General features: G+C 38.6%; 2 protein-coding genes across 2 annotated transcripts in view; one reads left to right on the top strand and one right to left on the bottom strand.

The window, feature by feature from the left end:
- Positions 1-3,035, bottom strand: part of LOC140241998 (protein-serine O-palmitoleoyltransferase porcupine-like) — a 30,221-nt gene extending 27,186 nt beyond the window's left edge. The window contains exon 1 of the mRNA XM_072321745.1: positions 2,922-3,035. The gene's annotated coding sequence lies outside the window, so the exon portion shown is untranslated. The remainder of the gene's footprint in view (positions 1-2,921) is intronic.
- Positions 3,036-3,987: 952 nt separating this feature from the next.
- LOC140241992 (pre-rRNA-processing protein TSR1 homolog) lies at positions 3,988-24,728 on the top strand. Its single transcript, XM_072321737.1, has 22 exons — positions 3,988-4,146; positions 4,725-4,795; positions 6,234-6,317; positions 7,109-7,224; positions 7,747-7,939; positions 8,743-8,813; positions 9,291-9,447; positions 9,820-10,008; positions 10,765-10,918; positions 11,566-11,702; positions 12,262-12,369; positions 12,972-13,039; positions 13,219-13,311; positions 13,995-14,139; positions 15,458-15,509; positions 16,133-16,191; positions 16,767-16,829; positions 17,638-17,721; positions 18,480-18,585; positions 19,841-19,981; positions 20,813-20,887; positions 23,362-24,728. The coding sequence occupies exons 1-22, from the start codon at positions 4,044-4,046 to the stop codon at positions 23,532-23,534; spliced, it is 2,442 nt and encodes an 813-aa protein (XP_072177838.1). The 5' UTR covers positions 3,988-4,043; the 3' UTR covers positions 23,535-24,728.
- Positions 24,729-25,028: the final 300 nt, after the last annotated feature.

Raw genomic sequence — 25,028 nt, 5'->3', positions numbered from 1 at the left:
TCAACCACATTTTTTGACGTGGTCCCGGCATCGTATCAAAAAATGGAGGGCACACTTTCGATAGCCCAAAGTCTCAGCTACAACCTATTAAAATCTGGGAGAAATTCACCGAAGCATAAGTGAGCTAGTGCTCGATAAAGACAATCATGTCAATTTTCACATCTACAAAAATTCCCTCCCATAGAGATAACACGTAATAACGAAGATAAAGAAAGAAGTACATATGACCTTTGACCCCACTTTGCACAGCCAAGATGGCATCTGAGCAAAAAGTGGTTATTTTGTGAAATGATCCTTGTAACATGGTCTTTTTGTGTGCAAAATATGGAAAAGATAAGACATGTATTCACCAAGATACAAGATGATACATTTATGACCTTTGACCCTAATTTACATACCCAAGATGACGTCTGATCAAGTAGTTGTTATTTTATGAAATAATGTACGTGACATGAACTAAACATGCGCAAAATATGGGGATGATAGGGGGTGTTTTTCTTGAGTTATTGCGGAGAAAGTTGCAGAAAGAAAGAAATATCTCAATACATCGAAGATAAGTTTGATTTCAACCAAGTTTTTTGACGTGATCTCGGCGTCGTATGAAAAAATAGAGAGAAATTTGACGACAGCTCAAAGTCTCAGCTACAACATACTAAAATCTGGGAGAAATTCACCAAAGAGTAAGTGAGCTAGTGCTCGATAAAGACCGTCATGTCAATTTTCATTTCCAGAAAAATTCCCTCCCATAGAGATAACACGTAAACTGGTTAAATTTGACAAGGTTACATTATATCCATTTTCACGAGGTGAAGACATCATCCGATTAAAACTTTGATGAATAAAACTTAAAGAGTATTAAATTGGCTACAACATACTAAAATCTGGACGAAATTCACCGAAGGGTAAGTGAGCTAGTCGTCGATAAAGACAATCATGTCAATTTTCACATCTAGACAAATTCCCTCCCATAGAGATAACACATCATAATGAAGATAAAGAAAGAAGTACATATGACCTTTGACCCCACTTTGCACAGCCAAGATGGCATCTGAGCAAAAAGTGGTTATTTTGTGAAATGATCCTTGTAACATGGTCTTTACGCGTGCAAAATATGGGAAAGATAAGACATGTATTTACTAAGATACAGGATGAAATATTTATGACCTTTGACCCTAATTTACATACCCAAGATGGTGTGTGATCAAGTAGTTGTTATTTTATGAAATAATGTACGTAACATAAACTACACATGTGCAAAAAATGGGGGTGATAGGGGCTGTCTTTCTTGAGTTATTGCAAAGAAAGTTGCAGAAAGGAAGAAATATCTCAATACATCGAAGATAAGCTTTAATTTCAACCAAATTTTTTGACGTGATGCCGACGTCGTATGAAAAAATAAAGAGCACACTTACGATAGCCCAAAGTCTCAGCTACAACATACTAAAATTTGGGAGAAATTCACTGAAGCATAAGTGAGATAGTGCTCGAGAAATATAGTCATGTCAATTTTCATTTCCAGAAAAACTGCACTCCCATAGAGATAACACGTAAACTGGTCAAATTTGACAAGATTACTTTGAATCCATTTTTACGAGGTGATGCCGTCATCCAATCAAAATGCTGTTATTATATCAATGAAAAAGCATTTAATAAGCTACAACATACTGAAATTTGTGTGAAAATTGGCAAAGGATAAGTGAGATACGCTCGAGTGAACTTGAAATTTGATGACGTCATTTTGAAAATTTACTTTTTTTACTTTATTAAGAAATTTGATATCTTTTAATCATTTTTTCAGTATCGCCAACCCATGAAATGATATGTACAACTCATCAGCTTTCAAAATATGTAAAGAAAATGGGGGGTCACCGTCCATCCTGACGAGTAAAATCGGATTTAAAATTGGCGGTTTTTTGGCATTGTTGCACTGTATATCGCCATTGACGCGCGCGCGGAATTTCAACTTTGACGGGCCCGTATGACGTCATATTGAGTCGGATTGACTTGAAACTTGGTAGAAACATTCCTTGACATTTCAGACATTCGATCCGTGTGAAAAAACGGGAAATTTCTATTGCATATGAGCTGTGCGTGCGTATATGTGCGCGCGCGTACGCGTCCGTCCAATTTTTTCAATTTTTCAAAAAATGCTCCAAATGGTCTGAAACGTGTGCAAAAAAAAATTGAGCTCGATTTGAGCATAAAAATATTTCAACGCGCGCGTACGCGCACTTTTTAATAATAAATGTGAATTTTGATAATATGAGTAGAATGCGCTTGACTTGAAATATATGTGACGTAAATTTCATTGAAAAATTCCTTTCCATTAATGAGATATGCATGAAAATGTGTTTTCATATAATGACGTCATAGTGACGTCACGGTTGACTGATCACTATGATTTTATTAAATTTGTCGACTTTGGGATACGATACATATATGGTATAATTTTGAAATTGATAGGAGGAACACTTTCTGAGCTAATCGAAACACAACTTTTGTCCAGAAAGAAAGAAAGAAGAAGAAAGAATCCGTACAGATACAGAAGGTGATCCGAGAGGATACTCGGATCACCTAATTAGACATCTATGCCTTTAAGTTACACACGTCGTCATGCATCACATTACTTGAGGTAATTTAGTCTGCAGCATGCAGTTTTATTTAGCTAATGCCAGTCCCATAGCGCTGGCATTGTTCATGTCGCCGTTGTGAGCCGAGTTTTTCAGGAAAACCCTAACTGCGACAAGCTCACACGCACACAAGGCAAGGAGCGCCTTAGCCCGACCAGACGCTGTTACTACGCTGTGCAAACGTATCTACGTACAGCGACTGGGCTGTGTATAGTTAGCAGCGCCTAAACCATAATAAAATGAAGGTAACTTAAAACATCCATTCAGTAAAAGGTCTAATTTTTCCCTCACCTTATTCCGTGTGTATGATCATCCTATGTAAGACCTGTATAAATATGTATGGGTTCCTCCACAAACACCCTTGGCGCCGGCTTGGATGAGCAACTTCGGTTTTGTCGTTGGGTTGGTCACTATCAGAGTTAGATTCTAATTGACTCTGCTGCTAGCAGGTGCTAAGTTGCGTGTCAAATGCAGAGGAGTGCAGATAGAGGGTAGCGTGCGTAGAAGAACCTAGTCTTTGATCAGAGCGTTCTTGACGAACAACTCCACTAGTTTCAAGAAAGGCAATCGGGAGAAATCAACATCATGATGTAGATTTCCGAACGTAAAAATGGAATACTCGTACAAATAAGTTGCGTCATTGTCAGACAAGTATTTTCTAGAGTCAACATTCAGCTTTGCTGTGTTTTTGTTTTGTTTTTTGAGATTTTTATTGTCGAAATTTCGACCCCCTTCGGGGTATGATTATAATAATATACAAACAGAGGTGCAAAAATAACAAGAAAACATACCTGTGAATACAACATGCATAGATATATGAATTTAAATACAGTCTATTTACAGATCAAGCGGGATGGCTGTGTCACTACCCGTACTACTACAGTCAATAATGAGAAACGTGCTTCTTTCAGATAAATTAATTTACGTTTAGGCCCCTATTATGAGTTTGAGGAGGAAAGTGAAGTTGTTTATACCCGATTGATGTGAAAAATCTTCTTTTTCCTACTGGTTAGTTAACAATTTGACCTTTCGGATTTATCGTTACAATGTATCATTATTGATTAAAGGCTCATCATATAACATTTGTGAAATCATCATCATAAAAATATTGAAGAGGTTTTTGGGGTCTGAGAAAATATTTTTCATCTCAAGGCCACTAAATTCATAGTTTCTTTTTTCGCTTGCCATACAATCTGCACACGCAGTGCTACGGACACGTGCGTGAGCCACATTCTGGATAACGATATGCGATTCGTGATCAGTGACTGACACAGCTTACGCACTGTGCAGTTGTGCAATGGACACGCGTTTTCAGCCAGTGTAGCTATGGTGAGACCAGACCCCTGCCGGCTGCCTTACACATGTGTTTAGTTTCTAAGTGTAAAGTAAATTAAAATCATCCGTCAAATTAAAATGGCGAAAACTTCACACAGAGCAGGCCCTTTAAAGCAACAAAATAAAGGTCACAAGACAGGACGTCACCGTAGCAAGGGGAAAATAGATGTGCAACTAAAAGGTAGGTACCATAAGTCTTGACCGAAAGATCGGTCTGTATCTGTCCGTCGGGGAATGTTCCGCGGAGACTGCGTCTGGCTTCACGGATCCCCTCCGTATACGGAGGACAGCGTTAATGGCAAAATATCAAAAAGAGTCCTCCGGACAGACGGATCTTTCTGTCTACCATAAGTCATAACATGATTGTTATGCCGAATACTAAATAAATTTAGTATTTCTTGCAGTCAACATCAAAACATTTTTAAATGGTTCAGAGAATCAGTCTCTTCTTTCAGTGTTTCACTTTCAGATATTAAGATTTAAAGTAAATTTAAATCCATAAATTTTACCCTGAGCTGTGTGAGCATGGCGAGTGTTAATGTTGAGCAGTTGAGTGTTGACATTGTTGTTTCATTCATTTCTTCAGAATAAATTACTTGTGTCAGTGGTAGAAATGATAGGAGTCTAACGTTAGATCTAGAATCTAGAACCTAGTTCTAGTCTGTTAATTTTGTACAGTGATATCCTTGTACTGTTAGTGTAATAGTGTTGGATGGCATAGCATGCCGCATTTGCTGTTTTGTTTTGTTGTTTTTGTAGGAAAAGTAAATGCCAAGAACATATCAAGGAAATGGAAGAGAGAACTAAGCAAAGCTGATCGCAGGAATAAGGTAAGGGGGTATGGACCAGTCTTTAAATGACTGTGCCTGCGGTTTGAACTCTAGACCTATTCGAGAAGAAACTAGTTATAGAAAAAACCCCAGTTTTTTGGCCGGCCTCCAGAATCCAGACACCTTTCACTTATCACAAGCCAGCGAATTCTTTTGTCACAACACACACATATATCACATCGTTTCACACACTGGCACTGCACTGTATGTTATTCACAACAGGAAAGTGCCTTATAAGTTATAGTGACCTCCAAATATCCATCTAAAATCCCAGATTTCGCTGTCAAAAACGCAGAATCTGCACAACTTTTCCAAAGCATGAGCGAAAATAAGTCGTGTGTTTAGAATTGTGGTCGCCAAAAAGCACTAAAAATTGAGAAATATGCCAATGTCTTGCAAGATTTTTCACTTATTGCAAACTCAGAGTGTGATGGTATCCTCAAAAACACAAAAGAATAACAAAATCTCTGTATTTGCCGATGCAGTGACTTTTAATGTACAGGGGTTGAATGCAAGTGCCAACTCGCCAGAATTCAGACACCAACGGGTGCCACAACATCCCCGATGCAACCTTGCACCAACAAGGTATGGCGTGGCACATTTTTCAGCAGTCTTGTACATTTATGCATTGACATTGAACGCGTATAGCCTGCGTCCAAATTCTGGAGAGGCCGGACGGATTCTGGGGGATTATCAAGGTGATGATATTTGAGGATTTTCTGAAATTTTATGATGTATTTAACAAAATCAACATTGAGAAAAAGTAGTTTGATATATTTAACATACATTGTAGTAGATATAATTTTGTATGTATTATCTGAGTTGAACAAATATTGCAGAAAAGCTTAAGTGTCCGAAAACTGGTGGTTTTACTCTAGATCTACTTCAGTATTTAGAAGTAAGTATTTGCTTACTACCTGACTTGAAACATCTGCTGATAAATTCTCTTTTCTCACGAGAAGAAGTACTATGTGGGTCTGGGAAGTGTTTCTTTCAGTTTTGGCTATGAGAGAAATGAGTGTACCTAATGCACAGAATGCACAAGTTTTCCTCCTGCCCCCCCCCCCCCCCCCCCCCTTGAATAACATTTTTGTATGACTGTTCCAGTTAAAAGAAGATCAGGCCATTTTTGCTTGCTCTATTTCTGTAATTCACAACTCAAAAGTGGAATTTAACAGTTTAGAACAAGAGTATTTTCTAAAGAAAAAAAAAATCATTTTCTCTTAGCATGTTGTCTTCCAGTAATGTTTCAGTGACAGTATTAGCGTGTTCACTTATAGAGTGATTCATATCAGGTGTAGAGAAATGAGAGAGTTGGGCCTACTCACAGATCACGTGACATTTACATTTACCAGTGTGATTGCTTCACGAGTGACCCTCTGAAATGAAGGTAACCAACAAACAAACATGGTTCCATGGTTTCTTCCACACTACACAGGCCTTACAGCTACGAAGACAAAAACGAGATGAGCTGCTGAGCCAGAAGAGAATGGGCGGCGTTGATGCACCCCCGAACTTGGTGGTAAGGAACTTACGAGGCTACAGTGAACTCCCATTATAACAAAGTCCTTTGGACCAGCTGTTTTCTTTCGTTATATCGACATTTCATTACTACCGGACAAATAAACAATAAAAAACATAGAGCCGATTATATTGCAACCTAAATTTTTACTAGTTTTAACTGGAATTTTGTTAAAACCGTGTTCGTTATAACGGGAGTGCACTGTACATGTACCTCATTTTGCATCATGCAGTATCATGTATTGTTCATTGCCTCAGTTACTATTTGATTCACAACATTCAGTGTTTTCTCAAAGCAGGGTTTTAGGAGTATTACAAATAGTGTTTATGGCAATAGTTGTGACTAAAATGACTGTTTCAATTTTATTTGTGTGCAGTTTTATTAGTCTGTGTAGAGTAGTATTGTCTAGCATTGTGAAGCAGGTAAAATATATTTATGTAAATAGCAACCTGTTTACTGACTTGTTATGATCCATGCATTCTTTGTTGCATTAACCATGTCAAATAATGGATATGAGCATATTGATGATAGCCTCTGTAAACCTGTGTGATCGCTCACAAAAAAGTTAACACACGGAGGAAATGAAGGATTACTTGGTGGTGGCATCTTTTCCTATATTTGTGCTTAGAATGATAGCTCAACACAAGCTGAAATTGGTTCACATAATTTGAAAGTCCACTGTAAGTAGTTTGGCAATTGCTACATATGACTGTGCAAGATACACATGTTCATTCCTATACATGTACATCACCAGATATGTTTCTCCTGCTTCTGTTTGATTATATTTCTAGATGGTCCTACCCCTCCACGGTGCAGTGGATGTAGACCGTATCGTTGGCTGCCTAAGGGCAGCAGACAGTGATGCCGTGGAGTATCCTAGCAGCAACAGTAATTTGCTTCACATCTGGTATGATCTTTTTTTTTTTCATATTTCTCTTTGGAGGATTTAAATTTCCATTTACCCTGAATCTTTACAATAATACTATGTTGTGCATGGATGAAATTTTACTTTTTTTTTTATTGTGGAGTGTAGACACGATATCTTAATATGTCCCTACTGCCTTGATCAATTGATAAAACTTTTGAGAATGGCTATCAGTGCTATCATTATTGTTGTCAATCAAATCACATTAGCAGTTATATCATAATTCTAACTGATCAGGTTCAGTTCCAGGTGATTTTCAATAATCAGCAATTGTGTCATATGTGAAGAACAAAAAAAAAAATCATTCAAAAATATGCCACCTGACTTTTACCTCTCTATTGAACATTTTTGTATTTAGTGAATCATATAAAAATGGTGATTTAGTTATTGCTGTATTGAGTTGCACTACAACTGTGCAAATTATTGATAGTTTCTCAGGTTCAGTGCATGCTCATAAATAAGTACTTAGTGACATTTCAATGATTTGATTAAATTAATTTCCAGCCTGCCCCGATTCAAGAGGAGATTCAGTATCGTTGTGCCTTCCAGCAACCTGTCGGCCATTCTTGATACGGCGAAGGCGGCAGACACCGTGCTCTGCCTGGTCGACCCCAACGCCTGCTGGGACGACTGGGGTGACCTCTGCCTGTCCTGTCTCTTTGCCCAGGGCTTGCCGTCCGTCACATTTGCCACCCAGGTAGGCATTGTCAGGCTATTGCAGTCAAAATTGAGTGTGACTGTTTGATTTCACACATAAAATTTGATGTCATTATTTTCTGTGATTTTGGATGGAAATTCCACAGTGGAAACAGTGTCAAAATTGCTATTTTATACATGTATATGAGTGTTGAATAGGTAGAATAAATAATACCTTTTTATTGATTTGTTCAAAGATGTGCAGATGTCAATTATGACCCACTTGTACAAAAGCTGGATAAAATCATGGAACATGGAGTTTGTAATCATTTTTTTTTTTTTTTTCACAAGCTAAAGCTTCACTCATTTAAGTAAACCTGCTTGGCCTGTGCTTCAAGATCTTTGTATTGTGAAGTAGTTATAAACCATTCAGAAAAGTCCTACTGAGAACACTGTTTGGGTTGTTGTACTCCAAAGTTTGGAAGAGAATAAAGACAGTGGGTTTGACAAGCCAAATCCTGAACCAAAGCGAGACTTGTGAAACCCTGCAGACTGATCATTCATAATGGCGGTCGTGGTGGTGTTCTCACAGGCAAATCAGAACCAGTGATTATATTGAACATGGCAGAGGGTTGATTTGAAATCTTTCATAGATCTATGGGCTGGTGGTTAGACTGAATTTATTGTCCATTGAAAGTGTTGTCACTTTTTGAGCAGTGTAATGTCAGTGGAGTTTTGATTGTGAATGCACATTGTGTCATCATGTTGCAGATTCATATTCCATGGAGGAATCAAGGTATTATTGTGTGTGTGTTGTTGTAGGAATGATTCTTATGCTACTTGCCTTTATTCCTCTGCCGACAGGGACTGAAAGATGTTCCGCTGAAGAAACGAACTGAAGTCAAAAAGTCCCTGCAGAAACAAATTGAGAGAAGGTAATTTAATTGTACACTAAAATTTGGAATGTTGGATAAAAATGTATGTAATGACCATTGATCTTGTTCTTAACAGATTTTACTTTATTTATTCTCCACATATCCCTTGAAACACATTCATGCTCTTGGCTTTTCTGGACTCTTGTGCTGTGGGGAGCAATGGGCAGTCTGATTGCACTGAAAAGTTGCACTGAAAAATGGGAGATAAAAATTGCACTTGTAAACTCAGAACTTATTGATAAATTCATGCTGCAATTAGAAGTGATGATGTTCAGAATTGTCTCACCTCTCTTCCTGCACTCATGAGAATCATACTCGGTATGCTATTTTAGTGCAATAAGATCATTTAATCTGATATCTCAGTATAGGATAGGCTTTATATGTATATATCTCGGCTCTATCTATTCTAAGTTCATAAAACAAACTGAGTAAATCTTGTAAAGTGTGTCTGACAAATTGTCATTCACTGCTTTTCAGGTTTGCAGATGGCAAGTTGTATGCCCTCGACAGTGACCAGGATAATGTGCTTCTCTTGCGACACTTGGCGGAGCAGAAACTGAACCGGGTCAAGTGGCGCGACATTCGACCCCACGTGTTGGCGGATGATGTGACTTTTGAACCCAGCGCAACACAGGTATGCCTGTACCGACTCATTTGTGATAACCGAAAAGATAAAAACCAAGAACACTGTTATTACTGCGTGTAAAGGTTGAAATGAATTTGTAGTTTATAAGTGATATACTAAATTATAAATGATGCATGAAATTGTATGATTTAATTCTTGTCAAATGAATTTTTGATGTATTAGTATTTTTACTATGTGCTCTTGTTTTTGTGGATTCCTGTGTAAAAAAAACTCAGTTTGTGAAGGAAGGAAAGAGGGTGCTTTGCTTAAACTAGTGCAGTAGTTTCTTTTTGCAATATATTTTGAATCAGTTTCACCTCACAGCAGTTGCAAAAGAAATGTGTTCACTTTAAATGGTTTGTCTTCATGTTTTCACTGCAGGAAGGGAGGGGAACCCTGAAGGTGACAGGATTCGTGAGAGGAGCACCCCTCTCTGTGAATGGACTGGTCCACCTGCCGGGGTATGGCGACTTCCAAATGGCTCAAATTGATGGCCCTGCTGACCCTTGTCCCTTGAATCCTAGGAAGGTCAAGAGGAAAGCAAAGAAAGATGGCGATGCTATGGCAGTTGTGAGTGAACTTTGTTGCTTTTTGTCACAAATGCAAATGTTTATTGTGGGCATTGTTTTGTTTTTGTTTGTTTTTTTAACTTATATTGCATAAATTATTTGCAAAGTCACTGATGCTATTTACAGCCCTTGCTACCGACATTATATGAGATTTTTAATGTCTTATGCATGTAATCCGATGCCTATGTAGTTTTATGTCAGCTGTTAAAGATTGACCAGTGTGTGTATGCCATTATAAAGATATAGTACCGCAGTTTTTAGATCCGAGTTATGGAAATGATCTATATGTGGTTGTCTACGAGATGTGCTTGTTAAGTCTCGCTAAGGGATTTTGCTAGTCAGGTGCTATTCGCGAAATTAAAGACACACGAAAATATTGACTCTGATCCCGATGTGAATGTGATGTACGTGTGTACACTTCTCCATTCAGTACGGGACTCCACGATCGCGAATTTAACCACTCGCAAAATCATTGGGAATTTCCGATTTGCGAAAATGTAGACTCGCGCAATATATGGCGTATGCAGTAGTTGGTCTTGCCAGAAGTTATTATTTGGGGATGGTCAAGACTTGTCAGTTGCTCACTGAAAATCTTTCAACCAGTGGGTGTAGTATGTGGCAAGGGAGGACAAAAGCTTGAGCTGCAAATGTTCTGCCCCTTCCACTTTCCCCCCACCCCACCCCCTCATCAGTGCAACGTGTTACTGACTTCTCGATGCTCAGCTGATGACTGATGTGGTCCCATCCCAAATTACAGGACGATGATGAGACGGAGACCATGGAAGAAGGTCCCAGGATACTGGAGGTGGCAGGCAGCCAGAACCAAGAGTCCCTGCAGGCAGAGGCCGAGCCAGACCCCATGGCCGGAGAGCAAACATGGCCGACGGAGGAAGAACTCGCTGAGGCCGAAGGTGAGAATGAATGTGGTGTTTCCTCTGTTGTGTTTGTTTGTTTGTTTGTATGGGCTTGTGTGGAAATGCCATCAAAAGTTAGAAGTGCCTGTCAAAATGACCCATCTTAGAAATATAACCCACCTATCAACTGAGGATAGACAGTCCCTAAAGGTGTTGTGGCATTTGAATGGGTGAAGTAGGCTTTGGATCAAGTCACAATGTGCTCCTAATGGGTCCATAATGCATAATGTCTGTGTTATAATGTCTGGTGTAAGTGTATAAGTTCTAAGGCATTTCAAAAGAGTCAAGCAACAAGAACCATGCATAGATTTTAAAAACTCACCATGTGTGTGTGTGTGTGTGTGTTTGTGGATATGTGTGTCTGCTTGTTTGTATGATGGTGTTGATGTGGGTTTTTTCCCCTTCATATGTGTATATATATATATATATATATATATGTGTGTGTGTGGGTGTGTGTGTTTATGATCATGTTTGTGGAGGTGCACAGGGTTACGACAGGGTGCAAAGAAGTTTCCAAGAGAAGATGTGTCAATATTGTGCGGTTTCTGTATTGTTGATAAAAAGATATATTCACAAGAGTAATTTCATTCTTATCTAGGTGAACTAAGCATTGATATCTATTTTTCTCTTCCTCCATGATGTAGCTGCCCTACAAGAGGAAAACAAGAAACAGATTGTGAAGAGAGTACCGAAGGGCACGTCGGACTACCAGGCGACGTGGATAGTTGAGAGCGATGATGATGAGGAAGATGACGAGGATGACGAGACTGGAGATGAGGAGGTAATCATGGCTGCATTTCTCTGTCTGAATGTCCTGTGCATGATGTCATATTGCTCCATTGCATTCCTTAGGAATTCAACTTGAGTGTTACACATTATTCATCATTCTCTCTACAACTCTGTCTTACTGTAACAAAGGATGGAAAAAGTTCTGTAATATTACAGAACACATGATTTATATGTGCAAAGTTGATTGTTCTCCACACTCTTTGTGCAGTTCAAGACAGGATACATACTGGACTTCAAACATATCCTTAGTTTGAATAGCATCATTCTATAAACATACCAGTCCTAATCTTTTTCAGGCCAAGCATCTCGCAGTGACATGGGTTGGGGAGTCATTCCAGATTGGGTCGATTGTATTTGTGCATTCACCTGCTTTCAATCTCTGTTTATCAACAAGTATCTGTGAATATTAATGCCAGGTAATAACTCACTGATACCAGTGACATATGATCCTCCAAATCTCAAGAATTTGATGTTATTATTTTTGACATTCTTTTTTCTGTTTGCCGTGATTAAGTTGTGATATGGTCTCCATCTATTTACAAACCCTGTAGGACAGTGAAGCTGAAGATGATGACAATGATGTTCCTATACCAGAATCAGCAGACTCGGAGTCAGTGGTTGGAGGTGGGACGGAGGCAGATGATATGGAGTTTGACACAGTGAGTGGGGACATTTACAGTTACATCTATGTGTGCACATATCTCTGTGTGTACATATGCATCTTTGCTTTGATAAAGGTAGATAATAAGTAGGTAATTTACATGTATAAAATGTATTTTTGTGTGAGTTTGAGAGAGAGATAGAAAGTATAAATGTACGCATGGACATGCTCCTTTTCTTTTCAAGTTTTATTTTCATTCATTCTCTTTCATTGAGGCTCATGGAAGCTTCTTTTATGTTGCAGCTTAGCATCCATTATACTGTGAGTCATAGGTAGAGGGCCTGCCTGACAACTGCCATTGAGGTCCATATCTAAATCACTTCACAAAGTAATCCTAATATATTGTTGCCTCTAACATAGTTGGCCATGGCAATATTCCCTGCATTTTCATACATGTAACTGAAATGCTGTGTTGTAAAATAAGACTTAAAAAAAAAAGAGTTATAAAAAGTGTTGGTGTGTTGTGAAAATGAAGACAGTTCACAATTCACAACTATTCAGCACTGTCATCCCTAACTGGTGATAAATGTTGCTGCTGACAACTGACACATGTGGATGAATAGCCAAATATTTTGCCTCTTGGTGCATTTTGTTTGATAGGTCAGCATCAGTGGTGGGAGCAAGGAGAACTACGACGTCCATTTTGATGAGGAAGCGGAGCGGGAAATGTAAGCATGAATACTTCAAGTTAAATCATTATAATTTGTGTTTAATCATAACTCTGATGATGTTCTTGCTCTCCTCTTTCTCATTTAGAGTTGAAGAATAAGGTTCTGCATGACACAAGCTGACATTTGATGGGGAAATGATGGTATTTCTATTTTTTTTTGGTCCTCTTCCCTGAAAGGCTTGAGAAGTACAGGGAAGAACGGATGAATGAGATGTTCCCAGACGAGATAGACACACCGATGCACACGAATGCCAGGGTGAGATTTGCAAGGTAAGAACAAGCATTTTTTACATAACGGCAGAGAAAAAAAAATCAGTTTGGTACTTATACCTATGACTTACAGGAACTACATATGCCATGTATCAAATCTACAAAAAATGATTTATTGTCAGAGGCAATGAGTTAATGCTCTTGCTGATCAGTGAGTGGAGATACTTTCATCATCATAATGTCAATTTGTCATTTTATGGTTTTACTTGTAAGGGTGGTGATGGCTGGACTGCTGATTTTATGCGATGGCAAAAAGACCGTTAGTCAAAGGATTTTGACATTTCAATGTAAGAGACAAAGTCTTTGTGTTTTCAAGTGAATTGTAATATTTCAAAATGTATTCGCTCTGTCAGTTATTTCTATGATTGCTTTCAAGTACTTGGAAGTGTGTAGTTTCACATGTCATATGTATGTGCTTGATATTTCAGAAGAATATCTTTACTATATATATATATATATATATGGCTTCGATACTTGCCAGGAACATATTAATTTGTGGTATAAACAGAATTTCACAGAGATCCTGTGTGGTGGTTTTTGCCATATACCTCTGTGGTGTGCATGGCACAACATTTATTTGGGATATGGTGTCAGAGATTTCAGTTCACTTGAGCCTCCTCCAAAACCCTTCCTTTCATTGATGCAGTCTTTTTTAAAATTTTGTTTCCTCCTTTCGGTACCAGGTATCGGGGATTGAAGAGCTTCCGCACGTCGCCGTGGGACCCGAAGGAAAACCTCCCCCATGACTACGCCAGGATCTTCCAGTTTGAGAGTTTTGATAGGACCAAGAAGAGAGTGCTGGCCACCAAGAGTGATAGTTTGGCCGAGGTGAGTCCGCAGACTCGTAGTAATTGTTGATTGATTGTTACACCTCTGACTCATGCGCGAAGGTAACAAATCACGTATTTGTGTGCATTGATCAGCCACAATTGCACAATTCTATTAGGCTAAATTCAACAACTAGCTGCAGATGTTTCATACTGACATTGCAACAATGTGTGACTATGGTATCAGCTTGTATACGGTGCACTCCTGTTATAACGAATACGGTTGTAACGAAATTCTGGTTACAACAAAGTAAAAATTCAGGTAGCAACATCATCCGCTCATGTTTTTTGTTATTTCTTTGTTTTGTTATAACGAAATTTCGATATAATGAAAGAAAATTGCTGGTCCTGACGACCTAATATGACGGAAGTCCACTTTACTTATTAAGAAAAGATGATGTCTGTTTTGTGGCACAATATGTAGGGATTGCTGTGTACAGAAGTTGCACATATCCATTCGTCTTCTGATAAGACCTACCGTAAAACCTGACATATTTGCGTCCATGAAGCTTTTACGAATTTCACAAGGGGCCAAGATTCACAAAAGTTTTGGTATATATACGCAATTCGCAAAAGTAACATGCCATGGAAAGGGGCGTTGGCCCCAATTCGCGATAGTTTCATGTCGCGAATGTTTCTGGTTTTACACTATTGATTGTGGGATAACCTGTTATCATCAGGCAGGTAAACTGTCAGCCATGATCAAGAGTCACTCCCTACCATGCTTTATACAACTAGCAGACTAGTGTAATTGCCACGAAGATGCTATAGCTGTGGTTGAATCTACAGTTGAGAACCACAGTGGCAGTATGAGAAATAAGTACTACTTATTTAAGTATTCAAGAGAATACCAAGAGATTTCCCACCTCAGAGATGATATGCATGACATTTCTATTATGGGAAGAAATATTTCCATGAGTTGCTTATCTCACAAATATTGATGGACTAGAGAAATACACAAAAACTAATATATTGTGAAGTGTTTGGCTTATGCAGTGTACAGCTACATTTCACGGCAAACCACAATATGACTGTGTACACCCCTCACTGCTTGGCTCTATGTCAGGAGTGTGACAGCAGTTTAGTTAGATGCTGCTGTGATACCGTGTACGAGTCGTTCTTGTTTCTGCCACTGATGCACATTCCAGTGAAAGCAGTACATTTTCTTTCCTTCATTTTGATGCCATGAATTGTGAAGTTGCTTCTGTGATATATACCTTTATTCTTTGTTGCTAATTCATTGATGGGAATCAACATATTTGTGAATTTATTCACTTGAGGTCAGCCTTGTTCAGTGCAAAATTTGTCTTTGCTTCCAGGTTGGCAACTACATCACTATCCACATATCAGATGTACCTAGAAGTGTCTTTGGTGAGTGTGATCCTGATCTATTATTTGAAATTAATGAATTCTTGCATTTGAGTTGGTTTTATTGCAACCGATTGACAAATTGCCCTTACAGGAGACCTTTGGTTCATGTTTAGCCGAGTATATCTGCCTGTAATTTTTTATCGTGGCTACTACAGAACAAACAACAACTTAATAATTGGTGGATAGTTTTATGACAATAAAGGCAATTTGCCAATCAGTGCAACAAAATCTATTGTTTACCTTCTTGAATTCTATCATAATGGGATATATTTTGACACGCAGCTAATTTTCTTTGCGGTAGGATATTTAGATTTGCAGCTAATAAAGCTGAACAGGATTAGCAAGTGTTCCATGAGATGAGTGATGGACATTGCATTGAAATCTCATAGAAGGGGTAGACTTGAGTCTTTGCGTTGCTTTACAGTCTGTCTTCTACAACACTTTGGAATTGTAGTAGTCACCTGTAATGTGCTCTTTATATCCAGATAATGTGCTCTAGAGCACTTTATCAGTCCTATGAAGTGACTGTATTATGACTCTCATTTCAGTATTTCTCATTTTAATGTACCCAGTATAGGTTAATTTTTTTTTCTCTCTTTTGTTTGTGACTATTGTAATTACAGATGACTACGATCCATCACATCCCCTGGTAGTGTTTGGCTTGCTGGCTCATGAACAGAAGGTGTCTTATTTTATTATCTGCCGTATATATCTTTATCATTGCCTCAGTATAGCCCTTGAATTTTACTATATCTCTTTCATTCTCTTCAGTATAGCTCTTTCATTCTTATTATTATATTTCTTGTATACTCTCTTCGGTATATCTCTTTTATATGTGTAAATATATCTCTTTCTTTCGCTTTGGTGTATATCCTCAGCCATGTTTAGGTCGAATGTCTCATAAAAACATCGGTTTGGTTGTGGTTTGTACCACTTGTTTATTTCAGCTCTAACTCTCTTAAGTTGGAAAAACTTCCCTTTGCCTGATTTGTAACAAATTGGAAAGGCATGCCAATTTATTTGCTTTCACAGTCACATACACACCTGTTCATCAAATCAAAATATGAAGAAGGACATTCAAATGCCAATTAATAAGTGTGCCTATAATATATTGCGCTAATGATCAAAAGTATGAAAATGTTATTTTTTTTTTTTTTTTGGGGGGGGGGGGTCACTGCCTTACCACCATAATATGCAACGTTGAGAAGCATTCATGAAAGTTGTAACCCATGTCTGCACCATGGCTTTAAATTTCAGATGTCTGTACTTCACTTCACCATCAGGCGGCATCCAGATTTCACTGATCCTGTCAAGTCAAAGGTGAGAGACAAAGTGTGCTTAGACTGTCAGAGGTCAAGATGAGGCACAATGGATTTAAAAGCTGTACTGAAAGTTTACTATAAAGCTACAGGAAGGAGAAAACTTGAAATGCTGTTCCTTCTCTCCCATAACATTCTGCCCCTCTGTTAAAGGAAACCAAGACCCAAAGAGAAATGTGGAATGAGTGAAAGCAACATCAGTAGAACACATCAGTGAAAGTTTGAGGAAAATCGGACAATGGATGCAAAAGTTATAGATTTTTTAAAGTTTTGGTGTTGGAACCGCTGGATGAGGAGACTACTAGAGATTATGACGTATGTGTGGACAACAATATAAAGAAAATATAAAGGGAATTCCACAAAAATTCATTTTTCATGAAAATTTAACATTCCATCTTGATACTAACATATGTTATTAGGGTAGCAATTATTCCCCCTGCTTTCTGAAAGCAGTTTATCAAGTGCTCTTTCATTATGCTAGAAAAGTGATTTTTTTTTTTTTTATATACCCTTACTGAATCTTAGGTTCAATTTTTTTTTACATTTTTTTTTTAGCCTGTTAGACCATAAAAATTATGTTTGCCTTTATTAAGGGTGACATGCAGATTTGGCTCTATTCTTGGTGAAGGAAATTTGTGAAACTATAAAGTTTGTGGAAATACAAGTACAGAAACATGTTCACAACATTGGGCCCACATCACCAAAGTGATGTCCTTCCCCCACATCTCTTGTATACGTGAGCAGTGAAATCATATGTGTTCCATGAATTCTGAGACTGTTTTGTACATGATATTAAATTTGCATTGCAGGAGCCGCTAATTTTTCAGGTTGGGTATCGGCGATTCAGGGCAGGGCCAATCTTCTCCCAGCACACATCTGGAGGCAAGCACAAGGTAGGAATAGCACAGCTTCCATATCAGTGAATAAACACAGATTTTTCTTTTTTCTTCCCGGTGTCTGTACCTATACCACAGTGCTATCTTTGTGTCAGACAAACATTTCCGCTATCTGCACCTTGGTAATCATTACTCCTTTTTGAATTCCACAGATTTGTTCAAAGTAGGCTCGATGTAGACTTCATCATGATTTCTAGTGCTTTTGCTTTGCTTTGTTATTCCATGCTGCTGACATAATATATTACAATTGCATGATTGTGGTCATGTGTTTCTTTTTCTTTCCAACACAATGTAATATTTGTACCATAAATATAAGGTTATATAAAGTGCACCTGTGTATACACCACACTCCATTTTTCCATTGCTGGGAAAGGAAAAAAAAAGGAGGGAAAACTAAGCACCCTATCAGCAGTGCTGATGGGTGCCAAGATTGCCAACATATTCATTGAATTAATTGTAATGTTTGGGAAAGAAAATTTGCTGATTTCTAAGCTGATAAAAAAAAAAACACAAATACACAAGAGAATGCTAAGTAGAAAATAGCAAAGGTTGAAGAAACTGTTTGCTGTTTTCTGCTGTAATTTTTACTTCTTGTACCTGTGTCTGCACTGATGCTTGGGTATGATATTGGTGGACACAATAGTGATCTGGGTATACAAAGGAGTGGTTAAGTAGGCACCTGCAGCGCTAGGTATACAAAGGTAAAGTGGCTTTTAAATGTAACTTTCCTGTCTTTTCTTTTGATCTCGCCACAGTATGAAAGGTTTCTACCCAAGGACTCTGCTGTCACAGTGGCCAGCGTGTTTGCTCCCATCATGTTTCCGCCTTCCACCGTACTGGTCTTCAAAGAGCTCCCAGATGGTGAGTGCAAAGTCTCAAATTTCTGTAAAGAAAGGAAAGTCACTCCTGCATCCGACTTGCTTCAAGGGAAGATTTGCTCATTTCACAAACAAGAGCCAAAAACAAGGAAACATGCTTTACAGTGGACTCTCTTTATGACGAAGTCCTCCGGACTGGCATTTTGTTTCGTTATATCAAAATTTTTGTTAACCAAACAAATAAACAATAGAAAAAAATAAAGCCAATAATTTTGCGACATGGATTTTTATTTTGTTGTAACTGGAATTTCGTTATAATCATATTCGTTATAACCGAAGTGCACTGTATATAGAAAAACAACAAAAGATTGTCTTAAAGGGAACCCAAGCCCAAAGAGCAATGTGGATTAAGTAAAAGCAGCAAAATTAGTAGAACACATCAGTGAAAGTTTGAGGAAAATCGGACAATTGATGCAAAAGTTATGAATTTTTAAAGTTTTGGTTTTGGAACTGCTGGATGAGGAGACTACTACAGGTTATGACGTATGAGTGGGCAACAATATAAAGAAAATATAAAAGGGAATTCCACAAAAATTCACTTTTCTAGCATAATGAAAGAACACTTGACTAACCGCTTTCAGAAAGCAAGGGGAATAATTGCTACTCTTAACATATGTCAGTATCAAGTTGATGGAATATGTAATTTTCATGAAAAATAATTTCTTTTTTTGTGGAATTCTTAACTTTTGCATCAATTGTCCGATTTTCCTCAAACTTTCACTGATGTGTTCTACTAATGTTGCTACTTTTACTCAATCCACATTGCTCTTTGGGTTTGGGTTCCCTCTAAATTTTGTTAGGATGATTCGTGTTTAAATTTTCCCCCCTTTTTTTTTTACCCAGAATATGATCATTACCTTAGAAATGTCTTCTTTTTTCTATTGTGGGGATTTTGGTATTTTTACTGTGTAACTGCATGTTTTTGATCTGCAGAAGTTTGCAGAAGGTCTGCCGTTAATGTACTTAAAGAAAGTTAATAAGTATTCTCACATGGCCACACATGTGTATGTTTTTAAATTCTCCATGATCATCCCACCTTCAAAGTTACCAGTAATATCAGCTGTAGAGATGTTATTAGATTTGGCCTTAATGTAATAGTACACTGGAATGAATGGATGAATAACATCAAAGCCAAATAAATCAAATTGAAAAAACGTATCACATGATGTGTACATCATCGTGTTGTCTCTTCCTGATGCAAGTGCTAAAATGCAGCTGTTCTCATCCTTCCACTTTAGGCACACACAACCTGGTTGCCACGGGAACCTTGCTGGGGGTCAATCCGGACAGGATAGTGGTCAAGAGGGTAGTCCTCAGTGGTCATCCCTTCAAGATCATCAACAGACAGGCTGTGGTCAGATACATGTTCTTCAACAGAGGTTCGAGAAGAAGAACGTGTTCATTAAAAAAAGATCTTTTGACATAAATGTATGCAGAAATGGAGACATTGATGATATTTCTCTTTTCATATTATACTCTGGAAAATTTTGCATCAGTTTCCCTATTATATTGTCTGGCTACATAATTATGCTAGGATGACTTCCTTAATTGGCTTCTAGGTACATGTGCATTTGGTAGGGTTTTCTACAATAGCCAAGTTTCATAATGCAGGCTATTGTCCATTTACAGCTCACTAGTATAGGAAAGCATTCAATGTGTCTGTGTTATAGTAGTGTCAGTCCATCACTCCTCTATCCGTCTTTCAAGGAAGCCAAATTTACCTTGTACATTTGAAATCAACAAGCCTGTATTGAAGGTCTATCACACAGGACACATTGAACATGTTTTGTTATCATTCAGACCTCTTTGATCTGGATGTGTTTGCCTTCAGTGGTGTACATACCAAGTTGAGTGTGTGTCAGTTTGTCTGTAGTTGTTTGTATCCTCTCGTGTGTTTTGTGTTTGCATTCAGTGTTGTATGTACGAAGGTGGATGTTGTCCGTTTGTCTGTTTGTTTGTGATTGTTCATATCCCTGTCTGGCAGGGACGTGCTAGTGAAGATTTCTAATCTCTCATTGCAGGATTATTACCGGTATGCTTATCACAGCAACCTTGCTGTGCAGTTATCATTCTGATACCTTTCCACCTAACGTGTATACATTGGGGTGTATGTACCAAGTATATAGGTGTGTGTCTGTGTGTTGTAATTGTGTGTGTGTTTGTGTGTGCCTATGTCTCCTTCTGATTTCTAATCTCCCACTTCTTTACAGAGGACATCATGTGGTTCAAGCCCATTGAGCTGCGCACCAAGTGGGGCAGGAGGGGCCACATCCGAGAGCCACTGGGTAAGATTTATCACCCCTTCCCCACCCCCCACCTCCTTGCAGTCCATATCAAAAGACATTTTCCCAACTTAGCTAGCTAGCCAAGAGGGGCATTTTCATAGGGGCATCATACTTGTGATAGGCAAGGACATAATCACCTTATTTGTCAGACATTGAATTGTTTTGCTAGGCAAGAAGGCAGGTGGGTTCATAGCACCTTAAAAAACTGGCTGAAAGAATGTGGCAATTATTCTTCATTAATCATTCCCTCTGGAATTTTCACCTTATTTCATGCTAGAGTTAAATTTGCTGTCAGAAGAACATGTGGCTGAGTTTAGCTCAAACTGCGGCAGTCTTAAAGAATTGGAAGTGTTTACTGAATTTCCTGTGAACTTCTCTGAATGTTTGCGGACATCTGCATATTTCACTCTTATTTATCTTTAATATGGAAGGCTAACAGTGAATACTAAGCATTGTGCTAAAAACATACAGTGCCATACCATGGAAATGTGGTTACTGATATTGTACATACTGTATTTACCATGTATTTAGCAAGTCTAATTTTTCATGAATCGATACTTCCAGACATTTTCTTGAGTGGTTAAATTCGCGATCTTGTAGTGCAGTACTGAATGGAAAAAATGTATGTGGGCTGTCCCACTCATGTCAATATCAAGAGTTCATATTTTCGTGTGTTTTTAATTTGCAAATAGCGCCTTACTCGCGAAAAATGACACACACTAGTCATAATACAAAGAGTCGGTTTTTGTCTCGCCCACCGGAGGTGAAGGCGAGACTAAGGGATCCAAATGGCGTCCGTCCGTCGTCCGTCCGTCGTCCGTCCGTCGTCCGTCCGTCGTCCGTCACAAATGTTAAAGTTTACCTGCAAGACTCTCTTATGATGCATAACTTGGCAACTGTTACAGCAATGGCAGCCACACTTGGGTGATAGAAGCACTAGGGGTATCTTCATGTTATGGTGTTGTCAGAGGTCATGTGATGAGGTCAAAGGTCATTTGAGGTCATATATTAAAGGGTATGTGCAAGACCCTCTTTTCTATGTTAAAGTTTACCTGCAAGACTCTCTTTTGACAAATAACTTCACATAAGTTGCTTGGATTACAACCTAACTTGGGTCATAGATGCACTGGGGGTACCTTCGTGTTATGGTGCCATTGGAGGTCACAGGATAAGGTCAAAGGTCATTTGAGGTCATACGTTAAAGTTTACTTGCAAGACTCTCTTATCACTCGTAACTCGACACATGTTGCTACAAAAGCAATCAAACTTGGGTGATGGATGCACTGGGGGTACCTTCATGTTATGGTGCCGTAAGAGGTCACATGATGAGGTCAAAGGTCATTTGAGGTCAGACATTAAAGTTTACTTGCAAGACTCTCTTATCACACATAACTCAGCACATTTTGCTACAATGGCAATCAAACTTGGGTGATGGTAGATGTCTCTTGGGAAGTTGAAGGTAACCACAAGGTCAAAGGTTACAGACAGGGGTCAACGAACTTTTAGGGCCCAATGTTAAGTCTTTAGGGTGCATTTCGTTTATGGCTCATAACTTTTGATCCCTTTGTCCGTTTGTGACCAAACTTTAATGGAACATGTCTCTTGGGGAGGTGAAGGTCGTCACAAGGTCAAAGGTCACAGACAGGGGTCAACAAACTTTAGGGCCCAATGTTATGTTTTTAGGAGGCATTTTGATTGTGGCTCCTAACTTTTGATCCCTATGTCCGTTTGTGACCAAACTTGGACGGTAGATGTCTCTTGGGAAGTTGAAGGTAACCACAAGGTCAAAGGTTACAGACAGGGGTCAACGAACTTTTAGGGCCCAATGTTAAGTTTTTATGCCGCGTTTCGATTATGGCTCATAACTTTTGATCCCTTTGTCCGTTTGTGACCAAACTTTAATGGAACATGTCTCTTGGGGAGGTGAAGGTCGTCACAAGGTCAAAGGTCACAGACAGGGGTCAACAAACTTTAGGGCCCAATGTTATGTTTTTAGGGCGCATTTTGATTGTGGCTCATAACTTTTGATCCCTTTGTCCGTTTGTGACCAAACTTGGATGGTAAATGTCCCTTAGGGTATTGAAGGTCACCACAAGGTCAAAGGTCATAAGCAGGTCAATTAACTTTTGGGAGTTATAAAAAATATTAATTCCTTGTACGCGAATGGGCGAGACACAATTTGGCGATTGCCTTGTTATGAATGACACCTGCTGTATAAAACATTGGCCTGTGAGGTGAAGGTGTTGGTTGCTACAAAACGTGTGACCCTTCTTAGTTCTAATTGGAGTCCAAGAATAGCTCATAAGGTATGTTTTCTCCACAGAGTGCTCGAATGTTCCCAATCTGGCATGGCATGGTATGGTATGGTACACTAAAGTATGGTTTGGTTTAGTCAAGTTCACTTTTGAGCACTTGAATAGGACCAATGTCACTTGTTTCTACTCTGACTACCTCTCTCCCACCTCTCCCTCCAGGCACCCATGGCCACATGAAGTGCATCTTTGATGGCAAGATGAAGTCTCAGGACACAGTGCTGATGAACCTCTACAAGCGCATGTACCCCAAGTGGACCTACGACCCGGTGGGGTGGCGCTCACTGAATGTGACAGCCCCTGTCCCCATGACGATGGAGGATGAGATGGAATAGCAGCTGCCCGAGTCTCAACTCCTTTCCCAGCCACACTTGCTTTTGCTTCAAGGAATTTCCCCTTTCATCATGCATATCCCAGCAACTGCAACCTTGGAATATTGGAATATTACCATTCACTGTGGACATAGACAGGCAACATCTGTTCACTATGGAGCATTTGAAGTGTTGCCATGGGAACTGCATTGATTGCAATGGAGATCAAGTCCTATAAGTAGTGAAACTTGACTCAGAATTCATGGATTTTTTTCCTCCTTTTTTTTTTTTTTAAGAGCCAGGTACCTGTGTGCATGATTAGGCTCGGTATCATTTTGTATCTTTTATTCACACTTCATCATGCATGTGAATCTTGAAAGGCCATTGCACAATTTAGATAAAGGACTGGGTGACTGTGTCTACATTGTAACCAAATGATATATATTTATATGTATATACAATGTATTTTTTTTTAAATCACCTCTTTTGGTAGAGATTGTTCTATTAGCTGACACTGTAGCAATATGCTTTAAGATGATGACAAAGAATTGCCATATTCTTCATGTTGCTGCTGCTGATGATGATGATAGAGAAACTGCTGTACAAGCTGCTACACCATACTTGTTGCATATTGCTTTTAAGGTACCAATACCTACTTTCCATTGCCACATAGGACTATCTTTCTGGAATTAAATAGAGTTTATGTCATGATGTAGCATTCAATAATTGTGGAAAGAAAACTATTTTTATCCAAAATTACTTTCTGGATAAATTGTTTGTTGAGATTTTCTGTAGACAGTTCTTTGCATGTACAGGGAGATTTGACGCCTTTTTTAAAACAAAAACACGAATGGTTCAAACATAGCTGTTTGTGAGCAATTTTTAGCATTTTTGAAGGAGATTGGCTGTCACAGAGCAGTTGATGTCTTATTTATGTATATTTTTTCTTCTTGCAATATTAGCTCATACCATGGCCAAGATTTACATCTACCTATAATCAGCAAGAACTGGGAGTAAATCTTGCTTTACATTGTTGTAAAATTTGTGAACAAACTTAAAAAATAAATAAGAACTGTACCAGTTTGGGGATTCCGATATAAAACAAAGAGTTATGATGCAGTCACAGACGTAGCCTACAAAGTGTCTTGATATGTATGCCCAAGGTGTCGGCAAACTTGGCCAATAAACTCATGAATTTACTTCATGAAATTAGAAGAATTTAGATGGTGAAGGCGTGTGAATTTCTGTGTCTTGTTTGAGCATATAATTTTCTACTCACTCTGGTTACTTTTGTGCTCATATTTGTTTTTAAAGCGTGTGTGCTGTGGACTGATTGCATTATAAATCTTAACTTTTGCTCGTGTGCCAGTCAATGTAATGTTCAGGACATGCCATCTGCTATCCACAAGACTGTTTCACAGAAAAATCTAAGCTTGAATTTGCATTATACAGTGAAACCTGTTACAATAGCAAGATGCTGATGTTACAAGATAAAATATAGATTCTTCATTTTTATCC

This window comes from Diadema setosum, chromosome 2 (assembly GCF_964275005.1).
Source record: "Diadema setosum chromosome 2, eeDiaSeto1, whole genome shotgun sequence".
Lineage (NCBI taxonomy): Eukaryota > Metazoa > Echinodermata > Echinoidea > Diadematoida > Diadematidae > Diadema > Diadema setosum.
Note: the sequence above shows the minus strand (reverse complement) of the source record. Positions and strands in the feature narration are given on the sequence as shown.

Bases quoted from the DNA above. Each gene is read 5' to 3' on its own strand.
- LOC140241992 (XM_072321737.1), top strand. From the start codon at position 4,044: ATGGCGAAAACTTCACACAGAGCAGGCCCTTTAAAGCAACAAAATAAA. The intron at 7,225-7,746 runs GTATGATCTTTT...ATTAATTTCCAG, and splicing joins AGTAATTTGCTTCACATCTG to CCTGCCCCGATTCAAGAGGA. The intron at 19,982-20,812 runs GTTCGAGAAGAA...ACTTCTTTACAG, and splicing joins ATACATGTTCTTCAACAGAG to AGGACATCATGTGGTTCAAG.